This window comes from Stigmatopora argus, chromosome 19, assembly GCF_051989625.1.
Source record: "Stigmatopora argus isolate UIUO_Sarg chromosome 19, RoL_Sarg_1.0, whole genome shotgun sequence".
In the NCBI taxonomy this organism is placed as follows: Eukaryota; Metazoa; Chordata; class Actinopteri; order Syngnathiformes; family Syngnathidae; genus Stigmatopora; species Stigmatopora argus.
In genome coordinates, this window is record NC_135405.1 from 5,778,306 (window position 1) to 5,793,638 (window position 15,333).

The following is a 15,333-nucleotide window of genomic DNA, read 5'->3' on the forward strand; positions in this document are numbered from 1 at the left end:
TTTCAGTGTGGCTCATAATTCCCAGCACTGTCAGTTTACTTGTAGTGACTAAATGTGGTTGTATTCCAGAAAAAAGGACTCACGGGGACGTGTAATTCATTCTTCATAAGATTTTTATTTTGCACATTATTTAATGGATAGTGTTTTATTTTACAACATATTTTCAGGTACAAAAATAATATCTCTGTATTTACAATTTATTACAAATGACCAGTCTGGTATATTCACATCATTACATCCTTATGGAGAGAGAACACATGGGACATCAGTGGTCTTGCTGTGTGTTCTGGGCACTGAGTTCTCATTTTTTTGAATCGAACTAGAACCACAGCACATGCTGTGTTCCTTCTTGCGATTCCCGGGCCAGCACCTTATGGACGTCCTGAGAAGGTGTTTGTCCTTTCTTTGGTTCCTGGTTCGGTGACCCGGTAGCAGCTCTTTTGACACCCCCATTGGAGGGAGATTGTTGGACTTTATTTTCCAAACTTTATGTCATCGTATAACTGCAAAGGAAGAGCAATCGTATTTACAATCTTGCTTTTTGGCATAAAACCTTGCCATGATCGCAGCACTGCTTTTTGGAAACTGACCACATCGTCCGGGAAGTCCAGATCGTCCATATCGCTTTCATCGGATTCACTCTCGGGCAAGCTCCTCAACTCCTGCGCCGTTTTCTCGTACAGTTGGCTACGTATTTCTTCGTTTTGCCGTCCATACGTGAGATGGTAAGGTGTGAAACCGCCATAGTTGAGGCAGTTAACGTCAGCGCCGAGGTCAAGGAGGCGACGGACCAGGGTTGGGTTTTGGACCTCCACAGCTAGGTGGAGCGCTGTCTTCCCACTGCATTGTTCCTGCATCCAAATAAAATAAAATGCTACTGAGCTAATGCACTCCAAACAATCCGTTGCTGCAAACTCCACTTGCAGTTAATTCAACCTACCTGTCCATTGATGTCTGTACCCAATCCGACAAGATTCTCCACTAATGAAATGTAACCATAAAGCGACGCGACATGAAGACAGTTGTGTCCTGGAAGGCAAAAAAAGATGAGTTATAAACCTAATCTGATAGAAAAATAGCTGTGTAGTTTCCTAGTTGCAATTCAAAGCTTACCGCTGTAGTTAGCGAAGGAGATGATGGAGTCGAGGTGGCGTTGACTTGTTTGGGTGATGACACCGAAACAGGCGAGGGAACCTTTTTTGCAGGCTATGTGCAACGCCGTGTTCCCGGAGTCGTCAGCCAGCCGTGGATCGCAGCCTGCCTTCAGGAGTCGTTCTACCAACTGGGGCTGCTCTGTGATCACAGCGAGGTGGAGTGCCGTCTGCAGGAGAATTTAGTGATTGTTATTACACAGACTATAAGAACCAAATTTTTGTGTGCTTTAAAAGATGTGCGATTAGACTTGATCCGTACCTGTCTTTGGTTATTCTGTGCATTCAGGAAGGGGTGATTGCGTGATAGTTTGATCATCTGTTCAACTTGCTCAGAGGCTTCATGAATGATGGCCAAGTGAAGAAGCCTGTCAGGAAAAAAAAGGGGGGTTTAGTAAAATCAACGTTGAAGAGGAAGCAACTCCAGGGAAATTGAAAAATATACAAAAAATAACAACTCCTGAGCAACAGGGACGTTTCGCAAGAGCGGAGTTTTGGTCGCCTTGTTTCCACCAGTTGTGGCTTGACACATCTGATGCTTTATCAGTTACTGGCACCAAGCCAGGGACTTTCCTGAGACCACAGAGCTCACTTTAAGCCCCGCCCATATTGCGCACTCGGCCAAAAGTAAACGCGCACACGCAAGCGCTCTTCACCCTTAACGTATATTTCGTTTAAAAAAAATCCTGAAAATTATCATGCATTTTTTTGTTGTTGCAAGAACCGCTAATCCAGTTCTTATTTTCTATGTATATATATATTTAATTATTTAATTATTTTTAATTTTCCATTCAACGCACAAGACCCGCGTTTGTAAAAGCCTTCAAACACCCCCCAAAACTATTTGATAGAAAAAAATAAAATTAACTTACGTGTCTCCGTCCTCGGTCACGATGCCTCTCCAAGGCTCGTACTCGAAAACGACTTCTTCGCTCACTCGTAAGTGATCTAACTCGTTAACCAGCTCGTCTTCCTTCAACGATTCCAGACCACTATCGAGGCGGTCGTCTTGGCAAGGCAACATTTTGCCGTGTTTGGGCTCCATATGATCGAGATCGTTATAATCCATGCGATCGCTGGGAGATACTCCTTGGACGTCCATGTTGGTTGTCACGAAACAAGAACACGCATACAGTCCAAGGGTCAGAAACAAGTGTGGCTCCGACGAGGCTGGCGCTCAGGGTTTTGTGTGCCTGCCTGGGAGGAGCCTCTGTGGGGATTTCCAATTGACTTATCTAAAACAGGGAAATCACACAGGCAGGGTTGTGCTTTGTGGGAAAAATTCCCCCCTCCCTCCCTCCAACCCTCGAGTCAAAATGAAAACTTTGTAGTTTCCTATTTGACACCTACTGCATGCTTATTCTAGTCGAGGGGATGTTTGATTGCGAATGAGGGGTATGAATGACATGGGGACAACCTCTGTTTGTCTCTTCAAGAATTTCCTTTTTTAGGGGGGGAAATTTGGCCTTTTTGTATTGCTGGTTTTTCCGCTGAGTGACTTTTGGGCTAATGTTTGCAAAAGATACGCTGGTTTGAACTGTTGAAATAGTTTGAAAAAAATTTTATGCCAATCAGTTCTCCCCGGGTGGGCTTGCGTGGGTTTTCTACGGGTTGTCCTCCCACATCCTCAAACATACTAAAATTGCCCCTAGGTATGAGTGCGAGCGTGAATGGTTTTTCCGTCTTCTTGTGGCCTGCGATTGGCTGGCCACCGATTCGGTATGTCCCCAAACCTGGTGCCCATAAATAACAGATATGCTACAGCACCCCCCGTGAGCCTTGTGAGGATAAGCGATATGGATAATGAATGAATGAATATTTTGCCAATCAGTGACTTGATCAAAAATTATTTCTGGTCAAGTCTGTGTGGTAAATTATGTCGATGCTAATAATAATAATGGGCTTTTAAATCACATGACCTGTTTCTTGGTTTGGAAACAGACGCCAGCATTTTGAAGGTTTATCTGTATAGGTCTCAAATATCAAAGGTCTTGATATTGTCTTGGTCTCTGTGTGTTGTGGTCTTGGGTTTGGATTTAATCACAATAATAAATACGGTTGTATTATTCATACTGATAAATCTACAGTATCATAGTAAGATGACATTATTGAATACCATGCACACATCAAATATTAAAATTAAATTTAAATCAGTTGGTCAAAATAAGTTTTATTTTTGAAAAATTAACCTTTGATGCCTACATGCAAAATCAAGTCCACATGACTCAAAATGTCAATACTAAGGTTGAAATTTCTATTGATGTAAAATCTTCACTGCATCGGGAACAAACAATTCGATTAGTTTTTTATAGGGATTATTATTCAATTAGAATTTTACTAAAATTGTGCCTTTTAATTTCAAATGTGGTTAACAATATAGCACTTCTACATTTTTTTTTTAAATTAAAAAAGCCTGCATATTGCTTGAGGGAAAATTCTTATGTTTGTACAGTGGAACTCTTGTGAAACCAACACTTGACTACTTATGCCACAAGTAGTAGATTTTTGGGACTTGCCTGTCTTTGGAAATATCACATGCTGCTTTGAGTATTTTCACATTTTGCACCAATTGAGGTGGATTTTTGTTATGAACTTTTGTTGTTCCTAAAATGGATGCAATATATGACACAGGTGCACAATATACAAGCAACTAAATGTATGGGAGTCGGTGTTGCAGTCTGAACTGCTTTAAAATTCCCAGGGATTCACCTATAATCACACAGAAGTGGTATCCAAGGTAACATTCACACCTACAATAGATAATGGCACACAACAAACATACACAATGCGAACACACCCAATAGGGAGTTGTATGTCTGCGCGTGAGTCACATTAGGGAAATGCCACTCATTCAAACACACGCAATCTCCACCTTTGGCATTTAATTCCAAACATTACTCTGTGCCAAGTGTTATAATAATAAAAAAAAACGCAGGACAAGATGTTCCTTTTTTGTTCACTGCTCTAAATTGATTTCCTGTAACAAACGTAATCAAATGACAATGGTAATTCCAGCTCGTGTTCTGTGATATTATACTCGTAAATGTAGGGATTTCCACTTACTGTTACTTTGGAAATTTGGAGAAGTGTTAAGACAGACACTGCATGCATGTTCTTTTGCAATGATTGTTGCCATGGAGACTCATGTTATTGGATAAGTATCAAGTGAAATAAACCCGTAAATGTAGGGATTTCCACTTACTGTTACTTTGGAAATTTGGAGAAGTGTTAAGACAGACACTTCATGCATGTTCTTTTGCAATGATTGTTGCCATGGAGACTCATGTTATTGGATAAGTATCAAGTGAAATAGGTTACATTCCGTTCTGTTTGTCACGAAATCTCCACTTGCTTGGGTATCACTATCCATTCAGACATGACAGCACTTAGACTTATGTTGACATCATGAAACCTTTTGATGAAAAAAGTCTTAATAACTTCTACCTCACTTTATGAGTATTGTTTTTTATGTTTTGCCACACTTGAATTAACAAGGACAAAAGGGAGACTACATCCTAAACTGGTCGCCAGCACATAGACAGACAACCATTTTCATTTAATCATATTGTCATTGAGCAGGAATTGAACCCGTGCTGCATGCATGGAGGTCAGGCGAATGAACCTTTATTTATTCATGTTAGAAAAATATTGAACTAAGTAAATATTGTGGGGATTTAGATTTAAATGAACAAATTAACATTTAATTAAATATTGAAATCACTATGTATTTTAATGATTAATTGTTTACTTATGTAATAATTTCTTTAAATTTGTAATTCTAGGTTCTCCAATGGCCTAACCAAGGATTGTTGGACAAACCTGTCTTCTTAGACAGTTTTTATTTAATGACAAATGTTCCACTTTGCTGCCTGTGTGCTCACATTTTATACATTCTTCATTCCTTACCTATCATTTACATATTAGCTTAAAGGGCCAATGCATGTTCATATCACTTCATCTGTTTGAGATAAATTCACGGTTGAGAAAGCTCAGACATTTTGCTTGCGTACTGTCACGCTACACAGATTAGACAGCAAAGTTTCCTGAAACACACATGCAGCAAAATTGATCATATTGGCACACAATATGAAAATAGTGGGGTTGTGTAACAAACCACAAATAAATGACTAAGTTTCTTTGTCATAACAAAAATATTACTTTCATTGTATTTATAATCCATTGCTGTTAATGCAGGTGATTGCATGAGTGTTGTTTCTCATGGGTGACTCCCATCATCAGTTAACAACTTTAATATTTTTTTCAGTTTAGTACATATTTTGCTTCATGAAAAAAAAATCCCTTTTTTCCATCGAAAACCCAAATCACCCTTCCATTACAGAAAAGTAAGGAATTATCTTAGTTTTATTTTGTTAGTCTTTTCAACTGTCAGTCACTTTAAGACATTGAACAATTGTTTCAACACCTCTCACCTCCATCCAGGTATACTAATTACGACATGTAGGAAGAAGGTAAAAGTTCATTGACAAGTTTGGATGGTTACCTAACTTGGAACTAACACACCCTGAATCGGTGGCCAGCCAATTTCTCATTCCTAGAGGCAATTTAGAGTGTTCAACCAGCCTACCATGCATGTTTTTGGTATGCAGGACGAAACCAGAGTACCCAGAAAAAACACGCAAGCCCGGGGAGAACATGCAAACTCCAGACAGTGAGGACCAACCTGAAATCAAACAATTGACCCCAGAACTGTGAGGCCGACGCGGTAACCACTTGTCTACTGGGTCGTGTATATCGATTTATCGCTCAATAATTAAAAGTTACATATATTGGATAACTTTATTCATCCCGTATTCGGGAAATTTCGTTGTCACAGTAGCAAGAGGGTGAGGATGCAGAAATAGGAAAGGCATTTTAGACATAAATAGATAGGTAATAAGTAAGTTAATAAATAAATACATGAATAAATATATAAATAAATAAGTGTGTTGCTGAAGTATATATATACACATACATATACACATACGTGTACATACACCTATACATATACATACACACATACACACATATAAGCACACATACATACACATAGATGTACATGCATGCATACGGTAGGTCTTAACACAGCCATTTTTATGTTAAATTTGTTACATTGGATAGTTTAGTGATGGCTGGCCTGCTGGCTGAATGCAGAGGGCCAGTTGGGCCATGGGAAATATTCAACTTCCCTTGAAATTGGTCTATTCCATCCTAAAATATATCAGATTAAAATAAATATAAAATTGGACCATTTATAAAAGACAACAAAATGTTTTGTGGGTGTGCGATGTGTGTGTTTTTTAAAGAGAACTCAACTTTCATTTCTAATTAATAAAACTACAAGTCCCAAAATGTCCGTGGTTGCCACAAGTTTCGCCCTCGAACGTTTGATTGGACGGTCTGAGTAAAACGTGTTTTGATTGGTTGACAGGGGCCATGTTTGCATTCCCAGCTGTCTTCCAGCGGTCTTGCTAACCGGTTAGCTGTGTGAGCTACAGCAACACCGCCCACCGGTGTTAAAAGTAACAAGAAGATCCATCACGGTGCGTCGTTTATAATTCGTGATGCTGGTTCACTCCCGAGAGAAGAAGGAAAGTAACCACGAAGAAATGGAGGTGGATCTTCCAGATCAAGATGGTAGCAGCACAGACGAGGAGGACACGGTTAGCACGTCGGTGTCTGAAGATGGAGACAGCTCGGGTAGGAAAAAAGGCCCCAAATCACCTCATTATGTTTTGTCAATAATAGAATCAAGGTGACATACTTGGAGTTTTAAATCTGTTACCACAAAGGATACATTAATACGTTTAGTGGGACTGATTTCCCAAGCTAAACGAGCTATCGCTTGTGTGAATAGAGATGGATGATGAAGACTGTGAGAGGAGGAGGATGGAGTGCCTGGATGAGATGACCACCCTGGAGAAACAGTTCACAGATTTAAAAGAGCTGTAAGTGTACTGTCACTATGTCAAAAACGTTTATTCCTATATTATTTTCTGTCATGATTACACTGCGCTCAAAATCTTGGGACCGTTGGCTTCAACTTCTGTCATGTACAGTTTTACTGCTTTAACATCCCATGGGTATTTTTTACAGCCATCATTTGATTTTCATATCTTATGGTGCATTTGTTTATAATAATGTGCAGATTGTATAAGGAGCGTCTCAGTCAAGTGGATTTCAAACTGCAGGAAGTGATGGCAGGTTGTGCTCAAGAATATTTGGAACCTTTGGCCAACTTGCAGGAGAACATGCAGATAAGAACCAAAGTTGCAGGTATGCCCTTGATAACAGTAGTATATCATATTAATTACTCTTTATGATTTTTCCAGTTTTTTTTAATCAAACATTTGGAACATTAGGAATGTTTTATGTTTTAGAAGCTAGATAACAGTAGTGTATCATATTATAAATTACTCAAATTTTTCCTATGTTTTTTTTATATTAAATATTTGGAACATCAGGAATGTTTTATGTTTTAGAAGGTTACTCTGGATTTTTTGGGAAAAAATTGACACAATAGGCTTACGACCAATGTTCCCTCTAAGCTGCGCGCGTGCGCAATTGCGCACTACTCTCGTCTTCTCTGTGCACAGCAAATCATATGGAGCGCACAAAATAAAATCCCTTTTTTTTTTTAGTTGTGAGGACAACGCGCGAACCACTCACCCTCCGGGTCGCCCATTCATAGATATTAATCATTACATTTTATTATTACTAAATCATTTAGGTGTAGTAGACATGTACCTGCTTATGGCAGGTGTGATACTGGTGTGTGTCCATAGCGAGCAATGATGATGTTGCTCACACCGGTACTCAATGTGCTCAGGGAGGTTGTCCTTCTGCCCACACAAACAAAAAATTAAGGGAACATTGCTTACGACTCTCCTGGAGAATTGTTATTGCTTTTAGTATATACCCAGGCCATTAGTTACAAGGTAGCTCTGAATGAAATCACTGGATATTGTAGTTAGAATAATTTGGTTACAAAATGAAGAAGAAAATACTTTTTATATGAACAGTAAATGATTGATGAAATCTATATAAACCCGTGGGGCAACCAGTAACATTTTTCACAGTGAAATTACAGGTAGTCAGGTGACACTTGGAAAAAGAGTGGAAAAAAATAACAGTCCAAAAATAGCTCGCATTTCAGGCCTGAGCAAACATACTCTTTATTGGAGTTCCGCATCAGAACCAATAATCTCATTTGCCTTATTTTCCGATATATAATTCACACTTTTTTTCATAGTGTGGCTAATACTCAAGTGTGACTTCTATGTATTTTTTTCTATCTGACCACTGACACCCTGTTATGATTTTTTTCTTTTTTTGTGACTTATAGATATTTTTTTCCTTGTTGTTGTGCATTGTTTGGCTATTGCGACATATACTCAGGTGTGACTTATAGTGCGAAAAATACGGTAACCTTTTTGCGCTATAACTGGGTCCAAATATACGCCATCACTCGCAAACAATTTCGAGCGTCTATAGCTCTAAAGAGATTGGGAATTTAAATAGTGACACTTCTGTTCTGTCCATTGCAAAGCTTGCTAGCTGATTGCAGAAATTAGCCTTGCAATATATTTCTAAACCAAGGGTGTCAGACTCGGGTTGGTTCGCGGGCCGCTTTAACGTCAACTTGATTTCACGTGGGCCGGACCATTTTAGATATAAAATTTAGATTTTTTTAATAAATTGATTAAAAGAACTGGATCAAAAGCCCTGAATATTCAGTTTTTTAATAGATCTAAAAAAGTGTTTATTTGAGCTTTATTTCTTAGTAAGGGAAAAATCTCTTTTAATCATTATGTTCCATATTAAAGTGGAAAATAGAAAATATTTTTACATTTTAGATTTTACAAAATGATTTTTGAACTAAAAACACAGAAAAAATTGATAAAAAATTGCAATTATCGATTTAAATGGAGGAAAATCAGGAAATATAATATACATCTATAATCTTCATTTTAATTTGATCCTAAAACAGAAAGTCGGCACTCATGATTTTCTTTCTCGGGCCACACAAAATGATGCGGCGGGCCAGATTTGGCCCCCGGGCCGCCACTTTGACAGCTGTGTTCTAAACGCAGCAAATAAGCTCGAAAGTGGGAGGGTAGCCTCATGTTAGAAATTTGTTCTACATTGTTCTATCTTTTCTTGGTTGTGGAAAATATCTTTTAAAATGTTTATTTTTTAGAAAACAAACTCAGACTTCAAAGAGGATTTGACGTAAAATAAGTTATTTTGGCTGAAAAACATTTTGAAGTTGCTACACAATGGCTTTTTGAAGTTGCACAGTAACATCTACTGTTCAGATTGTTGCCCGTTGTTAAAAATAAACCCTCCAAAAATCAAAAGAACACTAAGTGAATACTTAATTAGCATTTTAAGAGATAATGAATAGGGTAGCAGATGATTAAAACTGCCTCATAGTTTATCAGTAAAGTGTAAATGGTTTTGTCATACTTAAAGTATGTCCTACGTCCTTTTCTCAGCTGGAAAAATATCAAAAATGTTTCACTGCACATTGGTTTTAGTATAATAATGTCATTGATAAACATTTATTTGATGTTTGTGTGTTTTTTTAAAGGCATCTACAAAGATTTGTGCTTGGAGTCTGTAAAAAACAAGTATAACTGTGAAATCCAGGCTGCCTGCCAGCATTGGGAGGTAACACATCTTACAAAATGAGGCAATTTATGTAGTTTTGCAATAGAAGATAGATGTTCTTTTTCCCCCAATGTCTGTGGGAATAAATGAATGTTTTCTAATATCCATAATAACCATTGTATTTACCAGAGTGAGAAGCTGCTGCTGTTCGACACTGTGCAGAGTGAGCTTGAGGAAAAGATAAGACGATTGGAGGAAGATAGGCACAGTATTGACATCACTTCAGGTAATTTGTCCATCTTAAAGGTGTTGATGGAGGTTGAAGTCAGGCTGTGGCATAGTTTCACACTAAAGGTTTCCAACTTTTACTTTATGAAAGGGGCCCTGAACTTCAAGATTGTGTAAGTTTGCAAACTGTCTTGAAAGGATGAAACCAATCTGGTTTTAGTTCAACTAAAGACTCCAGCCACTCATTGTTTAGTTAATAAATTAAGTAAATAGTTTTGCCTTCACAGTATAATACAGATTTAAAAAAAAAAGACATCTGAGTTAGGATAGAAAAAGTAAAAAAAAGTGTGTCAGTCAAATATTGAATATGTGGTGTCATTTTGTTCTTGATTATCATAGAAAAAAAATGATAGAAGTAACTTTGTGTAATGTAGCGTCCTTTCTATAATCTGCCCTCTTCGGGTTTTCAGAGTTGTGGAATGATGGATTGCATTCCCGGAAAAATAAGAAGAAAGATACGTTCTGCCCCATCAAAAAGAAGAAGCCTGTTGTCGTTTCAGATATCCTTTTCTATCATCTCACAAGTCACTGCAGCACCTTGTTTGTTGCCATGTACGTTTCTTTAACATCGCCTCCACGACCGTATATTGTTTACATGCTCCAAGATCTGGAAATTCTAGAGGACTGGACTGCAATAAGAAAGGTAGTATTTTGAAAAGTGTATTGAGGAGTTGAAAGCAATTACAGTGGTACCTCGTGATACAACATGCTCATGGTATGACGAAAATTTCGATAGAATAATTCGCTCGCGATACGATTAAAATTTCGAGATGCGACGAAGCCCGGTGGCCATGACACGAGAGGCTGTTTATCATTATAGCACACTGTCTTTTTTTGTCGCATCTCTTTAACTACTATATCTACGAGGACTGAACGATTTATTCAGACAAGTTTCGACCAGGAAACGGACAACGCGCATGCGCGGGCAAAAAGAGGGCTTTCTGGGTAATGAAGTATACTCGTGCACACAACGCCCATAGGCAATGGCAACCTTTCTCTGAATAAAACTTCATTACCCACAATCAATACGTGGGTAAGCTCAGCTATTGCATTTCCTGTTATTCTTTCTAATGAAAGAAGCTCCCGCGATCGTTCTTTCAAGACAAATTCTCGTTGGCAAGTGGTCGTGCGGTATCCTATTGTGAGGACCTTTGTGTGCATCATTTTTGGAATATTTTGAAGACAATACAACAGCAAACAGTCCATCGATAGCGAACGTGAGGGTGGAGGCGTTGCAAACCACTAACCCGGCCGGAAAAGGAAGGTAACAAAAGACAAAACTAGAATTCAGTTTTGTGTAAAGTTACATTTAACGTATGTTTGAGTGTCTGTATATATTTATCCAAGTTAATTTAAATTTGTTTGTTCGTTTACGAGTGCTGTGGATAAAGTTCCCCCGAACAGCCTCCGCCTCCGTGTGTGTCGTTGTCTCTCCCCTCCGCGAAATGCGTCTAATTGTGCATCTATTAAACACATTTTATTACTATTAAACCACTCGTTAATTATTACTTTGTCAATATATGGCGAATTAGAAGAAATAAAACATTTTTTTCCAATCCAATATTCAGTTTTTGGTGTTTTTTCAGAGGGTTGTTTTCAATTCATTTCAATGGGAAATGTTCGCTCGAGTTACGAAAAGCTCAACATACGATCTCAGTCTCGGAACGGATTACGATCGTATGTCGAGGTACCACTGTATCCCGAAATGTGATGTGCTGCCTTTTATCTTTTCAGGCCATGGCGTCTCTTGGGCCGCATCGGGCCAAGGCTGATGGTGAGGATTGCACAAGACAACACTGCCTTGTACTTATTTAGGTTTAAGCCAAATGTTACCAGTATTCATTTTTTCTTTACCTCTATCCTTTCCAAACTCCCTCAGCCAAAACAGAACGACACCACCATGTAGCACATTCTGAAGATGGAAAACTTTTCTATGACAACCAGTGGTACTGCAGGGGCCAGACCATTTGTATCAACCGCAAAGATGAGTCCCCCACCAGGTTTGTGTGTAGAATGATGGGCTCTTCATTCTTTATTTGCCCCAAAAGGGCTCATGGCCAAATTCAGGCAAAATACAGTGAATGTATAGTAACAGTCAAATGTGACTAACCAGATGAATCCACATATCAGTTTGTTGTTTTTATTGCTACACGGGAAACAAGTTTACCAGTAGCTGCAGTAGATTCTCAGAAAATCAACAAGACTCATCATTTATGATATACACACCCTTAAGGCTGTGCAATTGGGAAATTTATTGAAAGGGGTGTGTTAAAAAATTGCAGTTTCATGTTGACTTTACAAATTCAAAACTATTTACAAAGTATTTGTTTCTAGGACTCACCACTTAATATTTTGTTGCATAACAACATTCTTTTCTAATAACAGCCTCACATCTGAGTGGCATGGAGTCAACCAACATGCTGTTATACCACTTCAAAATTCCTTAATATGTTTCTCAATTTATCACAATTTATTTACATTTCTTGCTTTTGCTTCAGAAATATTTTTGACACCCTACAGGGGCTTGATCGGATTAAGGAGATTGGTCACTCCATCACATTCACTGGTGGGCATCATGATCAAAGTTAAAGAGTCCTTGTGCGGTCGTTTGGTCGCCGGTCTTTTGGTCGCCCGGACCCAAACAACGGGCAACCAGAAGACCGGCGACAAAACAAGGTAAAACAACGCGGTCTACGCATCAATAAAAGCCAACAATGGCCCTGAGCAGTTTCACTGAGCGGATGTGTGAGTGTATAAGATTTTGTATGTACATGAGTTGTCCCTTTAAGAAGCTACGTCAGTCAGGGTCTTAACAAGTTCTCCAACAAAACACAATAAAAGTACGGGAAATTTTGAGCTTTTCTTTAGCCTAATAATTAATAGGGCATTAAGTATGACTAAATAATAATTCGCAGTTTGTATTTAGGGAATTTGAGCAACAATTTAAATGGTAATTATCAATAACCTTCCGGGCGACCAAAAGACCGGTGACCAAACGACCGAATACTGAAAGAGTCCTGCCTTTTCTTCTACTTCTGTGTGTTTATATCTTCTGCACCCATCTGAGTGTGTCAGAAGCAGTCACAGCCTGTACTGTCACCACCAAGTGTTTTCTCGGCGTTCCAGAATGAGAATTGTATAATTTCAGCACACATGTCTTGAATTTTGATCATACTACACAGACTCATATCCACATATCATTTCACCACATCCATCAAGGATTTCAATTCAGACCTTGATTATCTGGTATGCCAGTCCTATCGTTCCAGAAAAATGAAAGTCATTCATGATATATTCATAACAGAACATAACATAACAGCTCACTAAATGTCAGCAGCAATCAAATGGTATTTCTCTAATGCTGTATATTGTCTCTTCCACTCAGTGCCGTCATCACTACCATCAACAATGATGAGGTGTGGTTTAAGCGTCTGGATGGAACCAAGTCCAAGCTGTACATCTCCCAGCTGCAGAAAGGCAAATACACTATCAAACACTCGTGAAATCACAACAGCAGAAAACCGTCCAGAGATTTCCACATCGGTCCTTTTAAAAGCTTTAGCATACGTCCTTCGAATACAATACAATCATGCCTCATGTCGCTCCCTCAGTTTATTTGTCCTGAACAAGACAAATCTAAAAAAAAAAAATCAAATTAGCTCTGAAAATGTAGGCTTTTTTCGAAAGGACAAAGTCTAACCGTTCTCCAAAAAAGGTATCAATGTAACACACTGCTAAAATCGGAGGAAGCTGAAGCGCAGTAGTCTTGAACTGATGCACTTAGCACAGTCGCGTGCCTTTGTTAGACAAGACAAAGACTTGGCTTAAAAAATATATAACACCAATATCCACAACTAGACAGCAAGCCTTATTGTGGACTGTGGTGGTACTCTTTTACGTGAAAACAAATCAGTGTATGCTCCCTCTATGATGCCACTCAAGCTTGTACTATCTGTGCGAAGCTCGCATGTCTGAGTTTGTGGACACAAACTGGTCAAGATAGAAGCAGTGTGATGAACTTAAACATGTAATAAGGTCTTTTTTGGGGGGCCACTGTTAGGTATGTGTTTCAGCTATGACTTTATTTTGTTTTTGTAGCACTGATTTATGACACTGAGCACAGCAAATGGTAAGAGTCAGGTTTCAGGCAGTTCCCTGTAAATAGAAAAGTTTTGTTGTGAGTTTACCACACTGTGCCTGAGAGTGACAACGTTTAAAAATCGAAGTCCTGGTTAGACTGCATAAAAAAAACTATGCCAATTATTTCAAAAATATATATCTGAAGCAACAAAAAGATCAATTTAATTGTTGTTTACCCAAAATACATCATTCTGATTTTTTTTCTCTTTCAAATTTGTATTTATTGTTTTATGGTTTTTTTTTTCAATTCATTGCATTTACGGCTCAATAGTATTAACTACAGTTTTTAACTGTGTTCGCAACACAAATGGAGCAAACGAACTGGTAAAGATATGTCGAAGTCTAACTATTCATTTCCTTCTTTTTTAGTTGATATATTTTATGAATTGTGGATTATTTTGTGCATTGATTTTCTATATCGTAGTTATCACAATGTGCTGTAATCCAATGGTTTTGCAGCTGATTAAATGTTTCGTTGCTATCGTCTCATCTGACTTTTCGTCAGCAACCTTCTGATATACACCTCGCTGTTTACTGAAACTCATGTATCTCAACCCCCTTTAAAAAAACAGAAATGATAATGTGGTTAAGGGGAAAAGTCTCAAAACAACGTTTTTTGTCCTCACATTACCCTTTTAGACACTGATCTGATGCACACAACTTTTAATCAACCAGTCGTAAATATTGATAAGCTGTTTCTATGAGGTGAAAGGTGTCCTAACATCAAAATACAGAAATTATTAAAGTTAGTTGGTCAGTACCTGCCATGCCATAAAGCCATAAGAAATTTAAATTTAATTTGGTTCTTGGAGAATTAAGCACTTAAGGAACTTTATTGGGATGTATAGGCTGATGCTATTGAATTTACCACCCTATATCAGAAAAAAAAGTATCTGTAAGTCAAATGTTTTCGTCAAATCTCCTCTGTATTGATTAAAATATCACAAATGTAGATTTGCTTTTTCTTGTAGAAGAATTTGAGTACAATTAGTCATGGATTTCCATCCCCGAAGCTGAAAAATCAGTCAGTTACAGGACAAACATGCCCCCAAGTGGCTGTGAGCAGTATAGATACGGCCTGTGGAGGACCAAGAGTGCAAAAATCAGATAACTAGACAAATTATTCAACAATAATTTAGCTTGC

At 38.3% G+C, this 15,333-nt stretch overlaps 2 protein-coding genes across 2 annotated transcripts; one reads left to right on the forward strand and one right to left on the reverse strand.

Annotated features, from left to right (window-relative positions):
* Positions 1 to 95: 95 nt before the first annotated feature.
* LOC144064628 (NF-kappa-B inhibitor alpha-like) lies at positions 96 to 2,322 on the reverse strand. The gene is made up of 6 exons (XM_077587302.1): positions 2,024 to 2,322; positions 1,414 to 1,519; positions 1,114 to 1,321; positions 941 to 1,029; positions 591 to 851; positions 96 to 503 (listed from the first exon to the last, which is right to left on the reverse strand). The coding sequence occupies exons 1-6, from the start codon at positions 2,251 to 2,253 to the stop codon at positions 474 to 476; spliced, it is 924 nt and encodes a 307-aa protein (XP_077443428.1). The 5' UTR covers positions 2,254 to 2,322; the 3' UTR covers positions 96 to 473.
* A 4,228-nt stretch (positions 2,323 to 6,550) lies between these two features.
* Positions 6,551 to 14,675, forward strand: LOC144064936 (breast cancer metastasis-suppressor 1-like protein-A). Its single transcript, XM_077587842.1, has 10 exons — positions 6,551 to 6,848; positions 7,006 to 7,096; positions 7,297 to 7,424; positions 9,742 to 9,821; positions 9,951 to 10,047; positions 10,460 to 10,549; positions 10,628 to 10,692; positions 11,784 to 11,823; positions 11,929 to 12,049; positions 13,435 to 14,675. The coding sequence occupies exons 1-10, from the start codon at positions 6,713 to 6,715 to the stop codon at positions 13,550 to 13,552; spliced, it is 966 nt and encodes a 321-aa protein (XP_077443968.1). The 5' UTR covers positions 6,551 to 6,712; the 3' UTR covers positions 13,553 to 14,675.
* The last annotated feature ends 658 nt before the right edge of the window (positions 14,676 to 15,333 follow it).

Excerpts from the sequence above, each read along its gene's own strand:
- LOC144064628 (XM_077587302.1), bottom strand. The coding sequence starts at position 2,253 with ATGGACGTCCAAGGAGTATCTCCCAGCGATCGCATGGATTATAACGAT. Across the intron at positions 1,520-2,023 it reads GTGACCGAGGACGGAGACAC|GCTTCTTCACTTGGCCATCA; the intron begins GTAAGTTAATTT and ends TTTTCCTGACAG. Across the intron at positions 852-940 it reads GTACAGACATCAATGGACAG|GAACAATGCAGTGGGAAGAC; the intron begins GTAGGTTGAATT and ends ATTTGGATGCAG.
- LOC144064936 (XM_077587842.1), top strand. The coding sequence starts at position 6,713 with ATGCTGGTTCACTCCCGAGAGAAGAAGGAAAGTAACCACGAAGAAATG. Across the intron at positions 10,693-11,783 it reads ACTGGACTGCAATAAGAAAG|GCCATGGCGTCTCTTGGGCC; the intron begins GTAGTATTTTGA and ends TTATCTTTTCAG. Across the intron at positions 12,050-13,434 it reads AAAGATGAGTCCCCCACCAG|TGCCGTCATCACTACCATCA; the intron begins GTTTGTGTGTAG and ends TCTTCCACTCAG.